The sequence below is a fragment of the Micropterus salmoides genome, unplaced genomic scaffold (assembly GCF_014851395.1).
Source record: "Micropterus salmoides isolate LMB-PRFRI ecotype aquatic unplaced genomic scaffold, ASM1485139v1 Ms_hic_scaffold_11, whole genome shotgun sequence".
Lineage (NCBI taxonomy): Eukaryota > Metazoa > Chordata > Actinopteri > Centrarchiformes > Centrarchidae > Micropterus > Micropterus salmoides.
Window position 1 is genome coordinate 3,928,756 of NW_024040152.1, and position 15,987 is coordinate 3,944,742.

General features: G+C 39.0%; 2 protein-coding genes across 2 annotated transcripts; both read left to right on the top strand.

The window, feature by feature from the left end:
• Window positions 1–2,864: 2,864 nt before the first annotated feature.
• Window positions 2,865–9,138, top strand: LOC119896975 (C-type lectin domain family 12 member A-like). Its single transcript, XM_038710480.1, has 7 exons — window positions 2,865–2,953; window positions 3,876–3,953; window positions 5,833–5,952; window positions 7,044–7,220; window positions 7,324–7,487; window positions 8,243–8,346; window positions 8,421–9,138. The coding sequence occupies exons 1-7, from the start codon at window positions 2,887–2,889 to the stop codon at window positions 8,554–8,556; spliced, it is 846 nt and encodes a 281-aa protein (XP_038566408.1). The 5' UTR covers window positions 2,865–2,886; the 3' UTR covers window positions 8,557–9,138.
• A 527-nt stretch (window positions 9,139–9,665) lies between these two features.
• LOC119898074 (C-type lectin domain family 10 member A-like) lies at window positions 9,666–14,161 on the top strand. The gene is made up of 7 exons (XM_038712222.1): window positions 9,666–9,738; window positions 10,444–10,515; window positions 10,712–10,801; window positions 12,059–12,256; window positions 12,360–12,553; window positions 13,314–13,417; window positions 13,492–14,161. Exons 1-7 carry the CDS (start codon window positions 9,675–9,677, stop codon window positions 13,625–13,627), a joined length of 858 nt encoding a protein of 285 aa, XP_038568150.1. The 5' UTR covers window positions 9,666–9,674; the 3' UTR covers window positions 13,628–14,161.
• The last annotated feature ends 1,826 nt before the right edge of the window (window positions 14,162–15,987 follow it).

Sequence of the window (15,987 nt, forward strand, 5' to 3'; positions counted from 1 at the left end):
ATCTGTCTCACATATCAGTATCTATGGGTAAAATGATGAGCCCCAGAGATTTAGCAAGTAGCATACCAACATAAGCTGGTGCCTGAGAGACAGCAGTAGAATGTGTTTAAAATTGACATCATGAACCACTTTCTTAATAAAGCTGTGTTTAGCTTTGGAACGTATAGTCAAATAAAATCTACCAGCGGCCCAAAGCAGCAGATCAAATGAGGGCAGTGTTCCAGAAAGGGGTGTTTAGGCTTGAGTCTCAGGTCTAGAAACACAGTCTGTAACAGTTTCAGTCAGTAACATTAAAGGTGGATGAAAAGTTCCACAATGTCACAAGCAGGGCTGGAAATTAACACACGCTAAGCGCCAAATGTGGGTAGATTTATAGTGTAACACTTCTGCAGTTTCGCTTTTAGAAGAAAATGTAAAGATTCTGAAAAAACTAATAAGCAGCTTAAGTATAAGACTATTGGCAGCAGATTTCCATAACACACAATACTGACACCAGAAATATACATGAGTTGAACCCAACTACTCAAGCAGTGAATAGATATTCACCAGCTGTGTAATACTTCTGTTCAAATATCTGCTCTACTGTTAATCTAACTAAATGGAAAATTAAATTTTCATATTGTCACATTATAAGATTTTATTATTTGGTGCAAACCGCACCAGCAGCCATATTTCAGGGATAAAAAACTAGCGAAGACAAAGAAATATTACTGAGTTCAGGATCTGCATATTTTGCTTCCTCTTTCGAAGCAGCTTTACTCATGAAGTTACCTTAAAATGAATTTGTGTTGTAGTAACTGTAGTGGACAACGGTGTGGATTTGTGCATTTTATATTGAATGAACACACACACACACACACACGTAACCATGGCAATTGTCCTTGCTCTGTGTTTCATTACCCCATCAAAGGGATACTCCTTGTCTCACCTAAGTGTGACATAACCCAGGAAGCCGAACTTTAAATAACCAAAGACTGCAGTCTCCAAAGACTCAAAGCATTTAATTAAGTTTGCCTCTATTTGAGTAGTTATGTTACCATGTTGTTGCTATCTGTTGGTGATATTAGTGCTGAAAAGAATCTAAATAAGTTACTTTTGCAGTGTTTTTATTTTCAGCAAGACACTCCCTCATCTAATGTAATCAATGCTTGTTCATAATACTTTCCTACAAAATTCCTTTAGAATTGATGATAAAGAAATGTTTTACTATACTCTTAATCGCCAGCTTGAATTGAAGGATGAATAACTAAATTCCCCGGTTCCTAAGGAGAGATGATCTTGGATTAATCTAAGCTTTCCTCCCCCAAGTGGACGAAATAAGTATTACATGCGCTCGCTGGAAATGCTGTTAAATGTATAAATATCCCGACCAATAATGTGACATCTGTTTTCCTGTTACCAAATGCTTAACTTAGAACGGTACAACCGTTTGACCATTGAGGTTCGATTGTGGAAAATATTTGATTATAATACGCGCAGATTGATCTTCTTTTCTTTTAGACATTAAGTTTAGAAAGGCAGTCCCTCGGGAAACCCGAAACGCCCTCTGGGGAACCACGCAGGCAACAAAAGAGCGACACGCGACGTCGCTCGCTCTTCTCTCTCGGCTCGTTCTGCCCTCTGGACGCTTCGGCACGTGTCCGGCGTGCCTCGCCAGGCAACGCCCAAAGAGTCGACCAGCAACAGGCCTTCGTTTGCTTGAAGCTACACACGCGAATTGCCGCGACATCAATCTGCCTCTCAGTTTCTTTTATTTTAAGTTATCAGTCCCTTAAGTTACACTGGTCTAATTCAGGAACGACCAAGTTCCATTTTTAAGCTTTTTCGTCGAGCCAACTTCACCGAGGTCAGAACAAGCCACGTGGTCCCGCCAGCGGCAACGAAGGAAACCTGAAAACAGCCGAATTGCCAGACAGAGGACGGCGTTTTCTTCAGACACGGAGAACCCCGGAGAATCCCTAGCAAAAAGCCAGGATCGGGCAGCTAGCATGGGACCCGTGCAACAGGCCAAAGCAGGCCGTCGACAAGCCGTGAGACCTAGAGATGTACCGAAATGTTAATATTTCCTTTTAACTCCTAAATTCATAGCTTACTTTCATTAGTTCTCCTCTGCCGTATGAGTCAAATGCTTCCCACAATCGAACCTCCAGACTCATTGTGCCGCCATTGTTTATTTACCCTTTTATATCATATTAGTTAGAGAATAAATTCACTGTAATATAATCAAGAACTCTGTGTGTTGCCTATTTCTACGTCCCTGCCAAGAGAATTGACCCTTTAGATATGAGACTGACTGACTGATTTAAGATAATTGAGCGATTATTAACTAACTGATCACTAGTAATAATTGTATAATTATTAAAAACTACCTAGAGGTCCGGAGACTCTAGGATTATAACAACTCCTGTGGTGCCCTGGAACGAGGAATATTGTTGATTTTATGAATATTAAAATTCATAATTGGGTATTAATGCTCATACATCCAAACTGGAAATCCAACCTTTCATTTGGGAGATACTTAATAAAAAGGAAAACTGTTCATTAAGGGGAAATGTTGGCCTATAAAAATGCTCTATATGAAAAAGGGTCACCAAAAGCATTAAGATTCATCATCTGGAGACTATGAAAATCCATTTTAGTAGCACTGGAGACAGCAGCTGCTGAGATATCTTGCCCTGGACCAGGATGCCGGGTGGATTTTCTTTCCTTATGTTCTCGTATGCAAAGTTATACTAACAACTTTCAGCTAGTAAAAGTGTGAGCGGATGTTGGAGACACTAATTGCCACACAGAGAAGTTGCATCAGTCAAGTGTCAAAATGAGGATGCTCTGTGGTTTAATGACAGGGGCTGAAGTCAGTGGGAACTAAACAGAAGGACTGTAGCGATGGCGGAGGAGGAGGTCAACTATGCTTCAGTTGTTTTCAAAACTAAGAAGCATTCCCCATCTGAAGGTAAGTTCAGTTGTTTGAATTCATTTTATTTTTTAAATCAAGAAAAGATCTTGAAACGCATCATGTCATTGATATGGATCAAATACTGTTTCCTTGTTTACACATCAATCTGCCTGGGCCCCCACACAGCCCAGTCGTCAATTGTATGGCTGGATCTGTATGTGATCATCCTCTTCATGTGATTTCTTGCACTGGTATTTTCTTCAGTAAACTAGTAAATACATTTGAAAATTGGACTGATCAGAACATGAAATAATATTAAAGCCATTGCCCTGTAAGTTTGTTGAGCAACAAATGAACACATCTGCCTCTCGTGTTATGTGGGCAAAATAAAAAATTCAGCAGCATGACATCATGGAAATGCTGTTTTGTAAACTGTGGCTGATTGTGGTGTCTGTTCTCTTTTTCTGATCTGAATTGAGAAATTTGTTTTAACATCTGAAACCTTTGACTATCTGCAATCCACTGGGCTGTCTCTAAACTTAGTTGTTGTAATCTGCTACTCCAAAACATGCATTTGTCATATCCATATTGGAAATACATGGAAAGGTTTTGGTTTGCTTTTGTTTGATAGCGCCCATTTATGTAACAACACTGGAGATTCCACAGACCACAGCTATCAAAAACCAGTCAGGCGCATGTGTAATGAAGTGGTTATTTTAAAAGTGTTTCTCTATAAAATGCATAATTTCCCTTTCATGATCCGCTAACTGTGAGAGAACTGGATCATCTTACGTTTTAGTTGCCCTGTGAGGGTCTACAGAATACAGTTCTGGGAAAAACACTGAATTACTTTTAATTCTAAAACAAGATACTGGGACAGTCACAATAATTTCAAATGTTAAAATAAGCCTCCAAAAGCCTTTACAATTTAGACACTATACAGTAATTAACCACAAGATTGTGTTCTTCAACCTTTCAGCTAATAATGAGGAGGAAACTGTGTACAGTGATGTGAAGGTGCGAAGCAAAACAACCGAAAAGACTGCTGACACAAACGGTAAGTTCATTCAGTAGAGTATATCTATTAATACTACTATTACTGCTACAAATACTACCTCAGATTTATCGTTATTACAACCATTAAAAGGGAACTAATAGGGGGGTCATGAGGAGTACTGCTCAGCCTGTGAAAACAGTAGGAGCTTTGTTAATAACTTAGAGACTGCTAATTTTAACAAAGACTTACAAACTGGGGGTGTGGAGTTCAAAAAGATGTTGCTGTTTCACAGGCAGGGAAGCTCTAGTGAAAAGATAAAATCACCTTGAATTATGGGAAGTGTAGGATCCATTGTTTCTGGGGTTTAAGCCATACTAGGGAATTTCTATTTAGAGAATTTCTGATTTGTATTTCAACTTTCAAGTGCTTCAACTGCAACATTTATTTTACAGCCACCAATTCTTCTATTACTGCTTCTAATGCTCCTCTTAGCACAATGGCAAAAAGCACTTTTCTTAAAGAACAGGTTCACACATTTTAATATCCATCATGAAGCAAAAGTCAGGTGCCCATATGAATATTGAAACATGTTTTGCTGCCTGTAATCATTCCTCCTGTTTGTACTGACCATTAAGAGATCTTTTGTAATGTGCTTCGAATATAAGAGATGGGAGAGAAAATGTCTTTGTTCTGTGTAGAAATGTATTCCCAGGTTTATCTGAAGCTAATATGAGCCTAGCAGTCTGAGTTAGTCAAATGAAGTGGGTACCTTTACTGTCTTCTACTTACTGACTTTTTAGTGTAAAAAAGATTTTTTGTTGTAAAATTACTGTAACTTTGAAAGTTACCCTCTTGATATCGTTAACTTGGACTGCTAAAGCCTTCTATTTATATTTAGCCCCTTTTCCACTGCAAGGTACCAGCTCGACTCGCCTTTTTTGGTTTTCCATTGGGGAAAAGTTGTACCTGTACTTGCAACCAGGTACTTTGTTCTTATCACCACCGTCGAGGTTCCAAGCGAGCTGAGGTGATACTAAAATGTGACATGAAAACACAGCAGATTGCTGATTGGTCAGAGAGAATCGTCACCATTCGCTGCGTCATCATTGCGCGTGCCTGACAGAGGCCAGCAACAGACGGTTTTATATTTTACAATTTTCATGTGTAATTTCATCACTAAATCCACTTCTGAGAAGTTTTGAGGTGAGAAATCAGCTGTGTAGATTTCAAATATTGACAGTTTAGCAAAAAGTGATGGTGGAACAAAAATGTGCTTGAAAGTTTTCGGAGTTGAGTGGCGGCGGGGGCCCTGTGCCAGCCGCCCGCTCACAGAGCCCTCTGCTCCCGCCGTCACACAGACCGCTGCAGCAACAATGGCAGAGGAAAACACAGCTGGAAGGTTTTCATACCGCTTATCTGTCTTTACATTCTGAGGAATATTGAAATGTTTTAACATAAATCAAGAGACAGCTGTGTGTGGGTCGCTGGTGTGTGGCGTTGCTATGACAACTAGCTAGACTGAAGAGTACTATTGCTGCGTTCCAGCCAACTCGGAACTGGGAAATTTCCGACCTCCAACTAGAAAAAGTACTGTGGAACGCCACTTGAAGTCGGATTTCCTACTTGTGAACTCGGAGAAAAAATATGGCCCCCCGACTTCACGAGTAGCAGCTGAATGATGTCACAAAACAATGTCAGCGCCCACGGAAGCACACACTGTAAATGGTAAACCATAAACTAAAAGGCAACAAAACGTATATTTGTATGTATTTAAATTAAACTTGGAAATTTCCCAGTTCTGAACCGTCTGGAACGCGGCATATTTCTGGGTACTATCTGCAATGGAAGACGGAGGACGTCGGGACAAAACCGATTTGAGTCGCGGCAAGTTGAGCTGGTTCTGGTAATGGAAAAAACGGCATTTCTTGTTTATCCTCAGCAGGACTTTTGCCAGACAAGAAAACAAACAGCAGAGGTCACTGCTATCAGCAGGTGGCTTGTTGTTTGGGGATTCTTTGTGTCATTTTGCTGTTGGGCATCATAGCAGTCTGTGTCTACGGTAAGTATACAAAACAGGTAGTCTATGCAGTACCTCAGACTCAGACATGAGACACACCTCGAAGAATAACAGCACCAGTTTTCCTCTGTAACATTACTATAACCATAACCAAAGTATTGTAGCTTTCCTCAACCAGAAGCTATGAGATGATAGCTGGTTTTGTTCACTGTTTATTACAGAAGAAAATACAGGCTAATGTGGGCCGTAGCCAATGCCAAAAAGACAAATCTGTCTGTCACAGAGCACTACGTGCTAACATCCCTCTTTTTCAACTCTCTCTTTTCTCCTCGGTTTCTAAGCGTATCATATAGTCACAGACAGGCATAACACATTCAGTGACATCCTGGAAACTTGGAAAACATGGTGATTACGATAAACAGCCTAACAATTAAAACAAACATATCAGCTGGTCGGTTACAGTATTTCTAAACAGGTTGTTTAACCTATAGATTTCTTCCTCTATTCTAAATCATGTTACGAACAAACTTGTTTATGTGATTTTTATTTTCAACAATTTGCAACCAATTTTTACAGCCTGTTCTCATCTCAGGGCGTCAAATACCAACGCGTTCAGAAAGGTTGACAAAGTGTAGGTATTTGATGCAAAAGGTACCCTTCGGCTTTTGTAAGAGACGCCAACGTCCGCATGAGACACCCACAACAATGAACACAGCCACTGTCGAAGTTAGTACCACAGACACCGTCCTGCTGCCATAAGGCCCTGCTAGTGCACACACACACAAAAAATCCCCAACAAATACACTATTCACTGTTTAATTACTTATTACTTAAAATTATAGTTCCTAGCTGTTTTAGGCAATGTCAAATATTTAAGGGTCCAGTAGGAACCAAAGGGCTTAGGAAGTCAGAAAACATTTATTCTTTTTAGGGGATTTGTTGATCTCATAAATTAAAGACAAATAAGAGCCTACAACTCCCATAAGTCTAGAAAACCTGAAGTAAAACAGTGAAGTGACAAAGACAAAATCGTATCATTACTATCACTCAATAAGCTAATTTCCCATTTGCAGTTGCACAATGTGACACAAGCCTATACTGTCTTAAAAGCAAGATCACAAACCTGTCTGCAGAAAACCAGAACCTGACAACACAAAACCAGGAGCTGGAGACACAGAACCAGGATCTGGAGTCACAGAGGAACAACTTAACAGAACAAATACAAAACATGGAGAAAAAGTGGAATGAGCTCAACGTCAGTCGAGCTCAGTGGAGCATTGATGCCTACTGCCCAAAACCAAAGAACCAAAGTATGTTCAGATCCCATTAATAAAGTTAAAAAATAACCGACAATGATAAGAACTATATCACAATGCAGTAATGTTGTTTATTGGTTTGTCTCTGTTGTTTCAGACAGACAGTGTAAAGCTTGTCAGAAAGGTTGGATACTCTCCGAATCCAGCTGCTATGCGATTAATGACGCTGATGATTCTGGTCAGAAAACCTGGGAAGAAGCTCGAGAAGACTGCAGAGGAAAGATTTCAGATCTGGTTGTTAAACTTGATCAAAAGGAGAAGGTACAGCCTATATGAAATGAAAATGTATTTTCTGAACACACTGAGTCTGTAGGCCACAGTGTGTTTATTAAAGCAAAGAGTTTAAATATCTGATAACTGTCTCTCTGTTGTCAGACATTCATCAATAAACCAACAAAAAACGGGTAAATCTTTTGGATTATGATAAAAGTTACTGTCGGTTGATGAAAGGTGAAATGCAGCAGTGTGAGAAGATGTTGCAGATGAAGAGTGTGATTTAAATCCACTAAAGAAGAAAACTTCCCACCCAGTTCAGCGTTCACCGCTAACTAAACAACTGTCACAACTTCAAAGCAGAAATAAAAACCATTCTCTTCTCTGTGAAATATAAAATTTCGCCCACTGAGATGCAATCTAATTAATTATAATTGAAAATGATATATATTATAAAAAATTAAAACGTGTAAATGTGCTTGTATAACACAGCTGGAATGTACTTGAAATTTTCATGCATGATAAATGTGAACTCTACTGATCAAAACCTATAGTGTGATAATCCTGCACAGGAGAACCTCAGACAAACCTTGATAACACTAGAGATATACAGTACATGTGTCAAATGTATTTTCTGTGTATATGATGAAAAAAGGATGGAGATCAATGTGTGGATTATTTAGCTGATTTAGAGGGTTTAGAAAAGAAGCTGCATGAAGTCAGAAACAGTTAAAGCCACAGAGTGTTTTGTCAGTACAGTGGTTAAACATGATAAACTGATATTGTCTTTCTGTGAATATCAGAAATATGTCGACTTTAACTGGGGCAGTTATGGCTACTGGATTGGCCTGAGAGCTGAAGCTGGAAATTGGACGTGGATCAATGGAACTTTTCTAAAGACTCAAGAGTAAGATGATTTTCTAAACATCATGAATAATAAAATGTGTCAGCTGGGATCTAACCATCACGTTCTTTCCTCAGCTACTGGACAGAAACACCTTCTGGTGAAGCTCATTGTGTGATTTCTGTCGGAGGGACACCTTCCAAGAGATGGAAAGCTGTGAAGTGTGATGAGAAACATCGATGGATCTGTGAGAAGAAAGCTTTATCCGTTTAAGATCTGTAATCAGAACTGAAGAGATTACTGGATAGTCTGCACAGATGAATGACGCGTACAATAACATCAGCTGGCTTGTAAAAAAGAAAATGTATAAAAATTTCTACTACAGAATATCCTGTATTTAATTTCAAATATTGTGTATAAAGGGTTTTATTTTTCCAAGATGCTTGTGTATGGTGTGTGTGTATCACAAAAAAGACATAAACAGATCTTTGTATGTATATATGTGTAATACAGTTTTGGATTATTGATACTGTGAGTCTGACTATTGACCAGTATTTAGAAAAATACAGTGACGACTCTGCAGGGGGAGCTGAAGTGCTAATAACATCAGATATACATTTCTTCTACTTTGATGAAGCCACAATAATGAAATGTTGAATATCAGGATATGATGAGATCCATGAGAGGAATCCATAAAACCTGTCTTTTGTAATTGCAGGATTAAAATTGTTAATACTGATTAGTCCACAGGGAGTGATGTCAAACTCTACAAAATGTTTCCCGGTCTGTTTTCATGATCATCTGTATTTTCGTAATATTCTGGTATTTAAACAATAAATGTATATGTAGAGGTGACAGGTTTGATGTTAGCCATCTATCTATATAGTTTAGTTAGTGTGACTGCAGATATTTGTTTTTTATCACTGTTGGTCACAAATAAATTATCTTCACAATTTCAAGTACATTTGGAGGAAAAAGCAAACTGTGTATTTTACATTTAGACAAACTAAAGACCCAGTTGATACATTAACACCTCATGTAAAGGGGCTCATTCTAAATATAAGCTGGTAACAGATTGGATTAATCAAACCTTTGTGTATTAACATGTATTTTAGGCAACTAGATTCTGCAGATTTCTGACTTTGCTCCCCCAGTGGTACTGTGACAAGAGACTCTCTGCAGACAGCAGTACACACCACCAGACTTCCCTTCACAATATGTTATTAGCGTCCAAGATATAAAAAAAAAACACCGTCAAAACTTCAAAGCAGAAGTCCACCGAAGACCAACGCAGCAAACACACCATCTAACACCAGCGACACTTTGCAGCTTGAGACTTTCCTTAAAACCGTCACACAGGACTGAAACAGGATTTGAAACATTTGTTCAAGATGAACAGAAAACCACTGAAGGCAACTGGCACTTTAAACAATTCTACTGTTCAACTATCTGCAGGTAAGATATTTTCTACTACTAAGTATTTTTGTGGTGTTTTTCTACCATGTATTATGCTTCTGGTTGTTGACAACAGCTGAGCACCAGATGGTTTTAAAATGGTCAAATTCATTTCCAGTTGCATCTTTTGCATTATGATTATTCCACTCTGCTCAACACATTGGAAATATTAACATTTAATATTTTTTTCTCTGAGAAAAATTGAGGAAGAAGCTGCCTCCCGTAACAGCACTGTAAAAAGAATGACAGCCAACTGAAGTACATTGCAAACGACTTATTATTATTAACAGAATTATTTTTAATGACTTATTAAAGAAAAAGCAAGTTGTGTATTTTTAAAAGGATTTCTGTTTGTTTATTGGGTCTTCAGTTTTCAGGAAAGATATCTGATTGTGATAAAAAGTCAGTGTTGAGAAGCTGCTGATGAAAGGTGAACTTCAGTGTTAGAAGAAGCTGCAGACAAACAGGGCAGCTTAAAACTTATGAGGTGAAGGCTTCCTTGTAAATTCCTTGAGAACCTTGAAAATTTTCAATTTATTAGAGAGCACCTTGCCTATAAACATTACATTTTCAAAGGTAACAGGCAGATACTTTCTGGATTATGGATGGAATCTTTTACATCCAGGGTGCTCAACATATTAGTGAATCTGTAAAAACATTCAGTTTAAACATTTAACATTTGTGTTTGATCTGTATAACTTTCAGATGTAATCGAGGAAGAAGCTGACTATGTTAATGCAGCAGTAGGTGCTGTGGATAGAATGGCCGTCACTTCAGGTGCATTATGAACACAACACATTTCACAAATATTATGTTGTTAAGCATGAAATTTATTTCTCAACCATGATGTAAGAAAATGTGATGAAGGTTAAAAATGTGAAAGCTTAATGGTTCCATTTTAAAAGTATTCAAAGCACCTTTGACTGTTAAATCATGTTTTTGTGTTTCAACTAAATTCTTATTTTTCTGTCAGATCAGAAGTTTCTCTCCTTCACTCCGTCTTTTCCAGCAGTGGCAGTGTGCTGGGTGATTCTGTCAGTGATCATGGCCCTTCGTATCTACTGTGAGTACCTTCTATTAAAATGTCAGTTAGAATCTAAGTTTTTTTTTTCTTCTTAGCTTGTTGTTTGAGTCCTTATTTAAAAAGACTATCTAATGTTTTTAGTCCATTTTAAAACAATAATCAGGCGCCCATTATGTACACTGAAGCAGATTGTGGTTGGTGTCATTCTTCCTCTTTTTCATACTGGACTTGTGTAAAAATGGATTCCACTGTTAATTTGTAGCTGATATGAGGCTTCAGCAGTGTGAGTTAGAGAAATAAAGTGTGTATCAGCCTTTCGCTTCACTGCTGGGGAGGGAGGGGCACGAGGGGTTGGCGGTGGCGAGCTGGCCTGGGCTGGGTGGCCTTGCTTCCTTGGTGTGGGTGGGGCTGCCGGTCTGGCCCATAGGGGCCGTTAGGCCTTTCTGTCCCAGGACCACTCTAGCCTACCTATAACCTCTTTTACCTCCCCCCTTTCGGTCATGTCTCACTACATACACCATTAGGACTCTGGGAGGCAGGCAGGCTGCAGGGCGTTTGGTGGGTGGGGCTGCTTTATTGTGGCCTCACCCTCCTTCTTCCTCCTCCACTGGCTGCCCCTCAATTTTAATTGCACATTAGACACAGAGGGCTTGGGGGGTGGGAGGGGTACATCGGGGGGCTCCTACCTGTCAGTTGTGGGGTGCCTGCGTCGCAACTACCCTCCATTTTTAACTGCACCTTAGTTACCACACACCTTATCTTCACCATACAGCACTTCACCGTCCATGACATGCATCCAACACAATACATTTACAGAGGCAGGCGGGGGGTGTTGAAGGTGTGTGGGGGGCCACATTGGCCTCACGTGGGTGTCGGGGGGCGCCATGGGATAGGTGTCTGCCTTTCCTGGCCTGGGTTGGGTCGAGGGGGGGCGTGGCTCCCCTGGTGTGGGGGCCCACTCTGGACCCGGGAGTCCAGAGCCTCTGGCTCTTGCTCATGTCTGGGACGGGTGGTGTGTCACATGTAGACACACACCCATACAGACAGACACATAGGCACAGAAACACATTTAGGCTGACCCTGGTTATCACAGGAAGAACTTTTCTTTATGCTGTTTATTGCTGCTGTTCGGCTGGTTGTCTTTGTTTTTGTTTTTTTTATAAACATGTGACCCTGTCTTTTTAATATTATTTATGGTCATATAAGCACTTCTTTAATAGTGATTTGTATAAAATGTATTATTATAATTATGTGTATGTCTCACAGTCCAACACCTTCCTCTGTCTGTCACTGTAGTTACTTCTGTCATTTCTGAACACAACGCAAAGCTGACTGCAGAAAACCAGATCCTGACAACACAAAACCAGGATCTGGAGTCACAGAGGAACAACTTAACAGAACAAATACAAAACATGGAGACAAAGTGGAATGAGCTCAACGTCAGTCGAGCTCAGTGGAGCATTGATGCCTACTGCCCAAAACCAAAGAACCAAAGTATGTTCAGATCCCATTAATAAAGTTAAAATATAACTGACAATGATAAGAACTATATCACAATGCAGTAATGTTGTTTATTGGTTTGTCTCTGTTGTTTCAGACAGACAGTGTAAAGCTTGTCAGAAAGGTTGGATACTCTCAGAATCCAGCTGCTATGCGATTAATAACCCTGGTGTTTCTGGTCAGAAAACCTGGGAAGAAGCTCGAGAAAACTGCAGAAGAAAGATTTCAGATCTGGTTGTTAAACTTGATCAAAAGGAGAAGGTAATGAGAACACTGAACATTTTTATGACAGCCTATATGAAATGAAAATGTATTTTCTGTCTGAACACACTGAGTCTGTAGGCCACAGTGTGTTTAAGTACAGAGTTTAAATATTTGATAACTGTCTCTCTGTTAATAAACAAACAAAACGGGCAAATCTATTTGATTATGATAAAAATGACTGTCCGTTGATGAAAGGTGAAATGCAGCAGTGTGAGAACAAACAGTGTAGCTTAAAACCACTAAAGTAGAAAACTTCCCACCATCAACTCAGCATTCACCACTAACCAAACAACAACTGTCACAACTTCTAAGCAGAACTAAAAACCATTCTCTTCTCTGTGAAATATAACATTGGTACACTGTAAACCTTGTTCTTTTGATTTTTAAAAGTTTAAACTTTTATTTCTCCCCCTGAGATGATCTAACTAATTGTAATTGAAAATGATATATATTATACAAAAATGAAAACACTAAATAAAAATGTATGTATTTCTTAACACAGCTGGAATGTACTTGAAATTTTCATGCATGATAAATGTGAACTCTACTGATCAAAACCTATAATGTGATATTCCTGCACAGGAGAACCTCAGACAAACTTTCATAACACTAGAGATTCTGTGTATATGATGAAAAAAGGATGGAGATCAATGTGTGGATTATTTAGCTGATTTAGAGGGTTTAGAAAAGAAGCTGCATGAAGTCAGAAACAGTTAAAGCCACAGAGTGTTTTGTCAGTACAGTGGTTAAACATGATAAACTGATATTGTCTTTCTGTGAATATCAGGAATATATTGATTTTCCCTGGGGCAGTTATGACTACTGGATTGGCCTGAGAGTTGAAGCTGGAAATTGGACGTGGATCAATGGAACTTTTCTAAAGACTCAAGAGTAAGATGATTTTCTAAACACCATGAATAATAAAATGTGTCAGCTGGGATCTAACCATCACGTTCTTTCCTCAGCTACTGGACAGAAGCACCTTCTGGTGAAGCTCATTGTGTGATTTCTGTCGGAGGGACACCTTCCAAGAAATGGAAAGCTGTGAAGTGTGATAAGAAACATCGATGGATCTGTGAGAAGAAAGCTTTATCTGTTTAAGATCTGTAATCAGAATTGAAGAGATTACTGGATAGTCTGCACAGATGAATGACGCGTACAATAACATCAGCTGGCTTGTAAAAAAGAAAATTCGTAAAATTCTACTTCAGAATTTGTTGAATTTAATTTCAAGTATGAATGTATAAGGGGTTTTATTTTTCAAATATACTTGCATATAATAAATAAATAAATAAATAATAAAGTAATGTATTTGTGTCTGCATGTGTGTGTATCAAAAAAAAGACAAACAGATTTAAATGTGTATATATGTGTAATACAGTTTTGGATTATTGATACTGGGAGTCTGACTATTGACCAGTATTTAGTAAAATACAGTGCTAATAACATCAAATATGGATTTCTTCTACTTTGATGAAGCCACAATAATGAAATATTGAATATCAGGATATGATGAGATCCAACAGAGGAACCTACAAACTGTTCAAAGTCTCCATAAAGCCTGTATTTTGTAATTGTAACATCTGAATTGTTGCTATTGATCAGCCAACAGGGAGTGATGTCAAACTCTACAAAATGTTTCCAGGTCTGTTTTAATAATCATCTGTATTTTGATGATGACAGTATATGTGTATGTAGAGGTGACAGGTTTGATGTTCTCTATCTATCTTGTGTTTTTATCTTAAAGCAGCTTTTTATTTAGTGAATAAATTTGTTACGCTGTGACCTGTTTAAGAAGCAGATCTTACCTCAGTGTGTTTGCTCCATTCGAGTGTTAATCTCATTAATCTGTTACACTATCATCATCAGCACAGGACAGCAAGTCTCAGTAATTAAGGAAGAATCATATTGTGGGTTTTAGAAAGAGGAATTCTATAGGTTTTCTTCTCCCTCATGTTTCTGGTCTGTTTAAAAGAACTGAAATAAAGTAGACAAAAGTCACCATGAGAAGTGTCAGTGCTCAGGGAGTGCAGGAGAAATGATTTGTTGATAGATCTAATCTAATCTAGATCTGAATTCATCACATTCTGTACCTGGTTCACTCTCTAACACTGCAGCTGCTCTCAGAGCTTCTCCCGCTGAAGCTCTCTGAAGCAAGAGAGGCCATTTTCCTTTAGGCCAGTTTTTACCTTCTCAAAAACATGTCCAATAATGTTAACTTACAGTCAGTAATCATCCAGACACAGTTTATGTGTAGACCTATTTACATTGACTGTAAGATTCAGAATCAATTAACAAATGTCAAATAATCGATTATTTAAATGTTAACTGATTGCATAATGTTGACCAATGAAGGTTGAGGTCAAGGGCAACTGGACTTGGTTGAAGAAACTAGAAGACATTTCGTCCCTCATCCAAGGGACTTCTTCATTTCTGACTGACTGGTGAGGAAACTCAGCTATTTAACTTCTGTGGGATCGTTAGCTAGGATCGTCGATACCGCTGGTTCGTTAGTGCTCCTGGCTGTGGTAACGACAGTCGTCATGGTCGTTAGAGCCACCCGTGGCCAAGTCTGATCGACCATCGTTGGTGTCTTCACCTGAGACCAAGAGGAAATGTTTGTTCAGTTTCCTTAAGGAAGCCATTTACACCCGGGTTGAGAAGCCGTTGTTGAACAGAGGAGGGGTCTACGCCACCACTTGTCACCCACTTACAATGCTGTCCTTTCATCGCTTCCCAGGAAACTCAACAAGCATTTCCTGTGTGTATGTTTTGCACCAGGCATTTCCTTAGAACTCTGACTGGACATGTTTATCATCATGAAATCATGACGCTTTATTTTCCAGATTATTTCTCTACATACGCATCTCCTGCTTTCCTACACAGCATGATTACTTTTATTAAAACATAGAATCAGCTCTGGAAAGGTTGGTGTGATATGCCCACTAGAAGGCCTATGTTTTGTCTTCTTTAAATACCAACCATGTCCCTTAGTCATGAGTATTTAGCGACACTTTCCTCCCGGTTTTTCTCTTTTTAACTCTTTCACCACTGGCACTTCTGATGGACAGAAGGCGAAGGCTTTTACATAGAGAAATTCAAACGTTAATGTTCTTTGTCAGTCATGTGTAAAAACCTCTCCATTGTGATGTATAACATATGTGCATTTGACCATTACAGTTTAAAATAACACTCTAGCAGCTGGAGAGAGGCTCAGTGAACTTTTAAGGGGAAGTAATGATTGATGGGTGTGTAAAGAGTGCACCCTCCTATGGAATTTGACCTCTGACCCAGTGTTAGGGGGAGTAGAGAGTAGTGTGTATGAAGGGACTGAACCCTTCTATGGTGTCTGACACCACACCATCTCTACTGTGGGTGAGTTCATTTAGTCATCGTGAGACATTAATTGTGTTTTCTGACACTACACCAAGCAAAGTAAAAATATTAGCTAACCTTTTACA

Bases quoted from the DNA above. Each gene is read 5' to 3' on its own strand.
- LOC119896975 (XM_038710480.1), top strand. From the start codon at position 2,887: ATGGCGGAGGAGGAGGTCAACTATGCTTCAGTTGTTTTCAAAACTAAG. The intron at 2,954-3,875 runs GTAAGTTCAGTT...TCAACCTTTCAG, and splicing joins GAAGCATTCCCCATCTGAAG to CTAATAATGAGGAGGAAACT. The intron at 5,953-7,043 runs GTAAGTATACAA...ACCTGTCTGCAG, and splicing joins CATAGCAGTCTGTGTCTACG to AAAACCAGAACCTGACAACA.
- LOC119898074 (XM_038712222.1), top strand. From the start codon at position 9,675: ATGAACAGAAAACCACTGAAGGCAACTGGCACTTTAAACAATTCTACT. The intron at 12,257-12,359 runs GTATGTTCAGAT...CTGTTGTTTCAG, and splicing joins CCCAAAACCAAAGAACCAAA to ACAGACAGTGTAAAGCTTGT. The intron at 13,418-13,491 runs GTAAGATGATTT...TTCTTTCCTCAG, and splicing joins ACTTTTCTAAAGACTCAAGA to CTACTGGACAGAAGCACCTT.